Source organism: Branchiostoma belcheri, unplaced genomic scaffold, assembly GCF_001625305.1.
Source record: "Branchiostoma belcheri isolate BF01 breed outbred unplaced genomic scaffold, Haploidv18h27 scaffold449, whole genome shotgun sequence".
Classification (NCBI taxonomy): Eukaryota; Metazoa; Chordata; class Leptocardii; order Amphioxiformes; family Branchiostomatidae; genus Branchiostoma; species Branchiostoma belcheri.
The window spans coordinates 1-10,514 of NW_017804075.1; the positions used below are offsets into that span (position 1 = coordinate 1).

Here is a 10,514-nt window from a genome sequence, read left to right on the forward strand (position 1 = left end):
TAATTGAAAAGTAATTGAAAACCAGATATGCTACTCGGAACACCTTCAAACTAGACAAACCAAAAACAGACCACTAAAAAAGCCTTCATATACAGAACTACTGCAGCATGGAACTCTCTACCACATGGGCTGCAAACAGTGGCATCACATGAGAAGTTCAAACAAGGCCTACTAAAACACATGAGGGACATGAGTAAGTAAAGCACATACGATGTTACACATTTGTTTCTTTTCAATAACTATGTAATGTAAATGTATATGTAATTGTACGTGATGTATTGTTATGTCTTTCATGTATGTTCCCTCTCCTGGAAGAATAGCTGCCCACCCTCGGGTGGGCAGCTAAAGGAGAGCTTTTCCTCAATAAACCTCAACAATAGGGTTCACTACTATGACGGCCCACTACAGAGCACTTGCCGACTGTAGTGTAGGTGGGCTACTCTCCAAGCAGAGGTTGGTGGGGGAAGATCGTCACCGTTTTATATATGCCTCGTTTTTTTTTGTCGCCAAAAAAAAAACGAGGCATATATAAAACGAGGCATACTCTATATAAAACGGTGACGATCTTCCCCCACCAACCTCTGCTTGGAGAGTGTAGGTGGGCGGTAGTGGCCGTGGGAGGCGACTGGGCTCCGGGCCAACACACCACAGCATATATCTACTTTAAAGGGGTCGGTTTAAATTAGTGCATAAGCTGGAAAGATTGTGCATGTCAAGAGAGGCCTTTACTTACTGACACCCCTAAGTCAGCCTGGGGAGACTGGTAACCAGGCTAGACTGGGGCCGGTAAGACACCCCTAAGCCGACCTGTGGAGACTGTTAACCAGGCTAGACTGGGGCCGAGGAGCTGGCCAGGCAGTGTATACTAGCCCTGGCAACAGTCTGGCACCCAGGCTAGTCCTGGAGCCGAGGAGCTGGCCTGTATACTGACCCTGGCAACAGTCTGGTACCCAGGCTAGCCCTGGAGCCGAGGAGCTGGCCTGTATACTGGCCCTGGCAACAGTCTGGCACCCAGGCTAGCCATGGAGCCGAGGAGCTAGCCTGTATGCTGTCCCTGGCAAGATTGTTAGGGTCTACATTACCTGCTTCCTGGCGAATAAAGGTCTCATTCATGAGTTTTTCCATACATTAGAAACCATGCATTAATGAGTGACTTACGAGACCGTGTTCCCTATGATTCTACATTAAATCAATTGATATCTTTCACGCTATGTTGAGCACACTTACTCTACGTCTCATAAAAAAATTGCCAACGACTTCTATACACACAATCCCCTTTTATGGGAATTACAAACTGCAACAAGAGTTCCGAGATCTCATACCTCCATGAAATATGGGCTTGATATGTAAATGTAAATTTCTTCTTTAATTATGCAAATGACCTCTGCATTAACATAATATATGCATCGTGATGTTAACTTTTGATTAACTTAAAGATGTCCCAAGTATGACATTCCCATCATTCACCATTGAGAAATCATAGATTTTTGCATTAATTATGCAAATTAGGTCACCATTTGCATAATTAGTATCTGTTGATGTTCCATCTGCCATAGGTTACATACATAACATGTATAAAAGTTCTATAATGTAAAACACTGTAATTATAGAATTTCCTCATTAATTATGCAAATAAAGTCCTCATTTGCATAATTTGCAGTTTATTATGTACATCTCTCTGTCAGATACCTACACACCAAAAATGATGAAAATACGCTGTTCCTATCTGGACTTATTGGCTTTCAAAGATTTCGCCCGAAAGTCCCCTGCAGTTCCTGAACAAGCTGCTAGGGGGACCAAACCCACACCACTTATTCCTGACAGGAAAAGCTATCTGTCACCAAAAATTCAAGACCATAGCATGTTCAGGACAAAAGATACAAAAACCGGAAGTTCTGCTGCAGTACCAAGGTCATCCACCAGGAGGCCCATATTTGACCTTGACCTTTGTCTTCCTAAGACTTATCAGCATACCAAATATCATCACAATCCATAAAGGCGTTATGAAGTTATGCTGACTACAAAGTTGCGGAAACACACACAGACACACAGACACACACACAGACACACACACAGACAGACGCCGCCAAAAACAATACCTCCATTTTTCATGGAGGTAACTAGCGGCTGCCCGCAAGAGGCCCTCCCGCGCTGCAAACCTACGACCGCACAACTCACAACACTGGACTGTGCACGTCCGACCTAGCGCGCGGCTGCCGACAATTATGTCCTAATTTCATCAGTTACAAACAAGCTTTCACCGCTTTGACGTTTTACATCAGTAGGGATGGCTAAAGGGGAAATTCTCACCAACAAAAACACGCGTTCATACAGCCGTTTAGTTTTTGACTTGGTACACTCGGAGTAATACAAGAATGAGACCTTAAATACAAGGCACCCCAAAGATACAACAGTATGCATTTATACATGTACAGTGACTCCAAAGACGGTGTTAACGGTTTAATACTGTTTATTAAACACACGGTAGAAGTCATCATCTTCATAGCACACGACAAAATTTAAAGAACTATCAATTGACATCACACTAAAATTTAAATCATATGCATGAAACTTTCATATTATATCTATAAGCCAAGTGCACCGGTAAACACAATTTAATCTTTCATTGATGCACTCACTACAAATGCAGGAAAAAGAATTGTGCACATCAAGTTTCAATCATCGTTAGCTGAAACCGCATATTGCTGTGCAGGCTATATATACTCATACACATACAAGTTTTAAAAATAAAGGCAACTAATAACTCATATAAATGTTGTAAACATTATAAGTCCATAGAAAACTGTAGCAGAAGGCTATCTGAAAACAAATGACGTAAAAAGATATGATGGTGAATATGAAATTACTGCAATTTAAAAGAGGATCCTAAAACCTGATACAGGTAAGTACATATTGCTATACAGAGTAGATTATACTTATAGTTCAAAGGGATATGATTTTACGGACTAATAAAGATGCATTCTCCAAAGACGAAATAAAAAAAAACAGCATTCTGTTGACACCCAAGCTAGCTCTGGAGCCTGGGAGCTGGCCTGTATACTGCCCCTGGCAACAGTCTGGCACCCAGACTAGCCCTGGAGACGAGGAGCTGGCCTGTATACTGACCCTGGCAACAGTCTGGTACCCAGGCTAGCCCTGGAGACGAGGAGCTGGCCTGTATACAGGCCCTGGCAACAGTCTGGCACCCAGGCTAGCTCTGGAGCCTGGGAGCTGGCCTGTATACTGACCCTGGTAACAGTCTGGCAATCATGCTAGCCCTGGAGCCGAGGAGCTGGCCTGTATACTGGCCCTGGCAAAAGTCTGGCACCCAGGCTAGCCCTGGAGCCTAAGTTGTCTAAACTTGATCTTGATCTACAGCGGTAGAAGGGGCACGTCATCCCCATCTCCAAACCACTGGTCGTCTGGATTTGGTAATAGAATTTCATCTTGCAGTTCCGGAATGTCCCGCATGGGAGCATGGACCTGCACTTCCACAACGTTTCTTACTGGGGCCTGTTCTTGCTGTTCCGGAATGTTCCGTCCCGGCTCTTCCGGAATGTTCCGTCCCAGCTCTTCTGGAATGTTACGTTCCGGAGCGTTCCGTTCTGGACCCTGTACCTGCTGCTGAGGCTCTGGGTCCCGGGGTAGAGGATCGCCCAGAGCGTCTCGCAGCCGCCTCCAGAACAGCGGCCTTTTCTGCACGTCGTGTGGCCACATCAGGTACGTGTCCCTCTTTACTACGGCGTTCAGATGGCGGAACTGTTTAAGCATTTCGTTAGGAATCCTCTCCAGAAACACCAGGATGAGACGCCTCCCTCCCCCCTCCTCAAACATGTGGTACTGGGCCAGCTGGAACTCGTACTCGCACCACTTACTCTTCAGGAAGTTCCTGGTGATGAGGCAGACGGTTCTCCGGCTGTTTTCCACGGCATCCGCGATGTTTTCCACAATGGGAGCGCCCACTGCAAAGTCCCTTTCGTGTAAAACCAGACTGTAGTCAGGTTCCAGATTCTCTATCGCTTGATGTATAACCCAGCCGACGTCCCGGTTGTTGTAGGCAAGAAAAGCATCGTGCGTGTATCTAGGTGGCCCTTGGTTCTTTACTTCTCCAATCTTCGGTCTCCTCCACTTGGCCAACATCCACAGGTAGTACTGAACACGACCGACGTGGTAGTCGACCAGGAAAATGGTCGTCATGGCGACGAAGATGCCCGAAGAGGCGAGCACACAGGCCAGGAGGCGGTTGGGGCGGAATCCATGACTACAGTCTACGTCGAAGAACTTTCGTTCTGATGGATCCTGTATGACGTTAGATTGTTGTTTCTGCGTCAGCCCGTCTAACAAACGTCTTCCACGCAGATGAGCTGGAGTCAAGCATGTGTACCCTCGACCGAAGTCGGGATAGGAATTGTGGAAGTTCGGTACCCTGTCGTATTTATCCAGGGCCCACTCAACAAACCACATTAACTTACAGTCACACAGAAACGGGTTGTCTGCAATGTCGATAGTCTCTAACCGGTAGACAACAGAACCCAGTGTTGTTTGATTTAACACAGCCAACCTGTTGCTACTCAGATTCAGGTGCCTCAACCCGTACAGACGCTGAAAGGCGTCCCCAATCACTGCTATCTTGTTGGCTGCCAGGTTTAAATGTGTAAGGTTGCCTAAACCTTCAAATGTCATCTGTGTTATATACTTTATCTTGTTGTTACTGAGATCCAGGAATTGTAGCCGCGATAGTCCACGGAAGGCGGATGGCATGACGGTGTTGATCATGTTATAACTGAGGTCCAAATGCTCCAGTTGGTCCAACACTGTCAGTTGTAATGTTCTAATGCGCTGGACTTGGTTGTGAGAAAGAGTCAACGTTTTCAAAATTATTACTTGATTCTGTGGCCATGGTACTAGTGATATATCTATTATCGCGTTGTTATCCAACCTAAGTGTTTCTAATACCGATTGCTCACACGGTGAACGATAAAAATGAGTACTACTAGAGATTTTATTGTTAGAAAGGTCGAGATACCGTAAACTCGCAAAGCAGAATGGATTATACATCTTTTCTATGTTGTTGTGCTGCAAATCAAGCACAGTAATATTCCTAGGTAGACAATCGATGTAAACATCTTCAATTTCATTATGACTCAAATTCAGATGATTCACGCTTTTTAAACCACTGATAACTGATAAACATTCACCCGTGTATTTGTTGTATAACTTATTGTGACTGAGATCAAGATAGTCCAAGGTCTCTGGAAGCTGAGCTTGGGAGGTTTGCAAGTTGTTATAGCTCAAATCAAGATGAGTGAGTGAGGACAGTCCTTCAAACACGTCTGGTGGTAAAATAGAAATTTCGTTACCTGTCAAATTGAGATGAGTGAGTGAGGACAGTCCGCTGAACGCATTGTTGTGTAAAGTTTCCAAGGAGACCTGCGTCAGATCCAGCCTTTGTAAATGTGACAAACCCTCAAATGCGTTAGCCTCTATGGTTCCAATGTTGCCAATGTAAAAAATTAATGTTTTAAAATGTTTTAGACCTTTTAATCCCGGTAGAGTATCAGATGTTATTGTATCAATTTCCCACAGTACTAATGTCAACTTCTGAACCTGCGTGTGTCGGAGTTCAGACAGAACGGGACTTAAACAAGGGTCTGCAAAACAGTAGAAGTCAAACGTCTGTACCTTTGTGAGTGACATCAGCAACCCGGGAGCTATCCTACTGTTTGTGTTTAAATGTTTCAGAGTTATTAACAACGGCCGAATCATTTGAACGTTGAGGGTAATGGTACCTCTTATTGCTATAGTCTCCAACTTAGACATGTTTCTAAATACAGGTCCAAAGTAGAAGTCACTGGCTCTTGGTAGATGGAGAGTCAATTCTTTAAGGTTGTGCAGCGGTGCCCACAGCAGGCGTCGTTGTAAGAACCCACTTCCGCTGTGGACTCTTCTCATGGTGGTATTCCGGTCCTCTTCTATGTCACCGCCGAGTTCCCGTATCTCTAGACTTTCCAATGAAGTCAAAAGATAGAACAAATGATCGGGTAAATTGCTGATATTTTTCACGGAGAGTGCTAAATGTCTGAGTTTAGATAACCCCGTGAACACTCCCTCGCTGGCGACTGTATCGGTGTAAGTCCGCACGGTCAGAGAGTTCAGGTTTCGCAGATTTTGGAAAAGTCCATTTTGAAGAGGATAGTTGCCAAGTGCTAGTAGTTTAAGACGTTCTAAATTCTTCAAACCAGCGAATGTACCGACCTCGATAGTCTGTATAGGATTACCAGACAGGTCTAAGGATCTCAGGTTTCTTAACCCACTAAACGAGCCGTTATACAGTATAGTTATGTTGTTCGAACTGAGATCCACCGTGATGACAGACTCGGGGATGCCGGGAGGTACTTGGGTTAGACACGCATTCTCCCTACACACGACAGTTGTTGAGTTCCAGGTCTGACACACAGGTGGGAAGAAGAGTTGTCCTCTAACCCATCCATGTTGGGCGATGAACACGGAAACCACAGTCAAGCAGACGGCGAGAGGGGCGGGTTTAGACTCCATGTCGGTGGAGAGTATGGTATGAACACCTGGAGTTTTTGGTAAATAATAGGGAGTGGGGCTTAATTTGCAAAAATGCAAGAGGTGTAACGTTATACACCTCTAAATATATATATATATGTCGATTTTAACAGAAATTATTCTGGTGATGCCTCTTCAGATTCCGTAAAAAATAAATACCACTTCAATCTCCGTACAGAAATACCGCTCCAGTTTCCGTAAAATTTAAAGAAAATTTTCTGTAAATTTTACGGAAACTGGATCTTTAATCTAAAATCTAAAGTGGTATGGCCTGGCATGCCACGGTTAGGGACAGATGATTCGAGCAACATTACAAGGAGGAAGAAAGGGGCAGGAAACGGGAGGCATGATGGTATCAAATATCTGACATGTCTGACCTTGCTAGCAAAAAGGGGAAGTGGGGGAAACTTGCTGTCGGAGCCGACCGATCATGATGGCGATAATGATGATGAATTTTAGAGAATGGACACTAAGAGAATGGCACTTAGTGAAACGCTTAGAGGAACAGAAACCCGAGAATTCAGCATTGTTGGTTAGCAATATATTATATGGCCATGATATAACAACACTTAGTAGGAGCCGACCGATCCTGATAATAATGATAATGAATATCAGAGAATGAACAAGTGATTAAGTGTTAAGAGGGAAAGCCGAGAAGGGTGGAGGAAACTGGTTGTAAGATCATGTGCAATGTGCAAAACGCACATGATTTTCGAGATTTGAACTTAAAAATATTTTGAATATGCAATTTTGCTCCTAGAGCAAGGGCGCAATTTACAGGCAAAGAAGAAAAAATTAATATACAGCTTTACATATCGTGCACGATAATCAAGGAAAACAAATTTGCAAACTAAAAATAATACATCAATTTGCTCTCAGACTGTTGGTAAACTTTCATTTCTTTATGTGCCGTATAAAATGTTTTAAATTTCGGGATGTTCCAACAGTTACTCCAGTGTTTGTGACATGTAGGGACTAGGAGGGGTGGGAGAGGCACTTGCGGTGCCCTGGAAAGCTTAAGTTAATGCCGAGAAATACAACTTTTCATGTTTTTCTTCTTGTTTCAAAGCTTTGCATTTTTAAATTCTTGCTTGAAAGCTGAATCATCATGCAAATAACACAAAGGTCTCATTTATTGAGGGCTGACATAATTTTTGCAGGATCCTTCCACTGAGCCACCAGGAAAGGAAATTGTATGCCAAACCAGCTGGAAAACAGTTGCAGACCGACTGAATATAATTTTGCACATAAATTTTTTAAATTGCACCTAAAATCTTTGCCAATGTGTAATTTTGTACTCTCCAAGCAGATGTTGATGGTTGTCGCTACCACCACCAACTTGGGTGGGGAAATGGTTACAGACTGGCCAATTTGATACTGTCTTAACCCCACCGAAGGATATGCTTGGAGATTACAATTTTGCACGTACCTCACAATCTGTGGTGCCTCAGCGGTAACAAATTAATAGAAATATGATAGAATATAATAATAAATAATTTAAATAATAGAAATATAATAATAAAAATTAATAGAGATAATAGAAATAATTCTGATCTGCCTAGATCCATTTTCCAAGCCGTACAATGTATTTCTGCATGCAGCTTCTCCTAGAAGGACTGTGGTCAGTGTGGTTAACGATACCAACATCTGTTCTATAACGTCACAGCCTTATCTGACTCTTTGTTTCCTCAAAAACGCTTGATGTTTCGACTCGACTGTTTTCAAGCAGACTGGTTCGGTTTGCAATGCTGTTAGCAAGGACTAAAGTGGCAGAGTGCACAGTTATTTATACATCAATTTATCTAAATGTGGTTAAAGTTTGAGACTTTTTTTAAAACAACTTCTTTTCAGAGTATAGAGTGAGACAGTATCACCTTGTTACCTATATATAGACGAAGAGGGATTTTTAACTTACACAAGTTGGAAGAAGAAAGTTTAAAACCCACCTTCACAACAAGATGATGTCTGTGAGAAGAGCTGGAGGCGGTGGGGAGGGTGGCGCGGAAGAGTCCCCGTCTGAAACAACTGATCTCCAAGCAGATATTCTGGCGGAATCAAAGTAGCAGGACAGTGTTCACTACACCACCGTTTGGCTGGTGAAAAACGATACTGGTACACAAAAAAGGAGAAAAAAAACGGCTCAAAACTAAGCCGAAGCCTAAATCTCTACTTGTAGAGCATAAAGCATCCGTCTATCTGTGGCCTGCTCAAGACTGGCGCAGGATTTCCTTGTTCCTTGTTCCTTGTCTGACATCATGAAGCGATGACGTGTCTGGAACTCTAATCAGGGGGCGGCCAATCAGGGATACAGGCGGCCAACAAAAAGTCCCCTTGCCCCACCGGATCTGCTTGGAGATGACCTAACCCTGCGAAAATACCCAACACACGTCATTTGAGGAAACAATTCCGTGAGCTGCAAGCCCGATCCTGCCTTGTTTAGCAAGTTGTCGTTTCGTCCTGAGCTGAGTCATACAACACACAACGTTTGAAACCTTGAGAAGTAATTCAGGGTTCACTACTATGGCGGCCCACTACAGAGCACTTGCCGATAAGGCTTTCAGTTTTCAGCACGTTATTTGTTACATACTTATTATTCAATTCTCCATTCAATTCAGTCCTGATTTTATAATTTACTTAGTTCGGTTGATTCATTTTTTCATTTGTCGTGCGTTTCAGATGACTACTTGGTTATTTAATTTTTAAATTTAAGAAATCTTCTGGGCTTAAATATTCAATAAGAAAAACTCCCCTTGCCCCTGACCGGATGTGCTTGCAGATGATCCCTAACCCTGCGAAAATACTCACATACGTCATTTGAGGAAATAATTCCGTGAGATACAAGCCCGATCCTGCCTTGTTTAGCAAGTTGTTCACTATTTCGTCCTGAGTCATACAATACACAACGTTTGGAATCTTTGAAAAGTAATTCAGGTAATTGAAAAGTAATTGAAAACCAGATATGCTACTCGGAACACCTTCAAACTAGACAAACCAAAAACAGACCACTAAAAAAAGCCTTCATATACAGAACTACTGCAGCATGGAACTCTCTACCACATGGGCTGCAAACAGTGGCATCACATGAGAAGTTCAAACAAGGCCTACTAATTTAAAAACACATGAGGGACATGAGTAAGTAAAGCACATACGATGTTACATATTTGTTTCTTTTCAATAACTATGTAATGTAAATGTATATGTAATTGTACGTGATGTATTGTTATGTCTTTCATGTATGTACCCTCTCCTGGAAGAATAGCTGCCCACCCTCGGGTGGGCAGCTAAAGGAGAGCTTTTCCTCAATAAACCTCAACAATAGGGTTCACTACTATGACGGCCCACTACAGAGCACTTGCCGACTGTAGTGTAGGTGGGCTACTCTCCAAGCAGAGGTTGGTGGGGGAAGATCGTCACCGTTTTATATATGCCTCGTTTTTTTTTGTCGCCAAAAAAAAAAACGAGGCATATATAAAACGAGGCATACTCTATATAAAACGGTGACGATCTTCCCCCACCAACCTCTGCTTGGAGAGTATAGGTGGGCGGTAGTGGCCGTGGGAGGCGACTGGGCTCCGAGCCAACACACCACAGCATATATCTACCTTAAAGGGGTCGGTTTAAATTAGTGCGTAAGCTGGAAAGATTGTGCATGTCAAGAGAGGCCTTTACTTACTGACACCCCTAAGTCAGCCTGGGGAGACTGGTAACCAGGCTAGACTGGGGCCGGTAAGACACCCCTAAGCCGACCTGTGGAGACTGTTAACCAGGCTAGACTGGGGCCGAGGAGCTGGCCAGGCAGTGTATACTAGCCCTGGCAACAGTCTGGCATCCAGGCTAGCCCTGGAGCCGAGGATCTGGCCTGTATACTGGCACTGGCAACAGTCTGGCACCCAGGCTAGCCCTGGAGCCGAGGAGCTGGCCTGTATACTGGCCCTGGCAAC

At 43.7% G+C, this 10,514-nt stretch overlaps 1 protein-coding gene across 1 annotated transcript; it reads right to left on the reverse strand.

The window, feature by feature from the left end:
- Nucleotides 1–3,301: 3,301 nt before the first annotated feature.
- Nucleotides 3,302–6,555, reverse strand: LOC109478648 (toll-like receptor 13). Its single transcript, XM_019780313.1, has 3 exons — nucleotides 5,985–6,555; nucleotides 5,280–5,489; nucleotides 3,302–4,775 (listed from the first exon to the last, which is right to left on the reverse strand). The coding sequence occupies exons 1-3, from the start codon at nucleotides 6,553–6,555 to the stop codon at nucleotides 3,373–3,375; spliced, it is 2,184 nt and encodes a 727-aa protein (XP_019635872.1). The 3' UTR covers nucleotides 3,302–3,372.
- Between the last annotated feature and the right edge of the window lie 3,959 nt (nucleotides 6,556–10,514).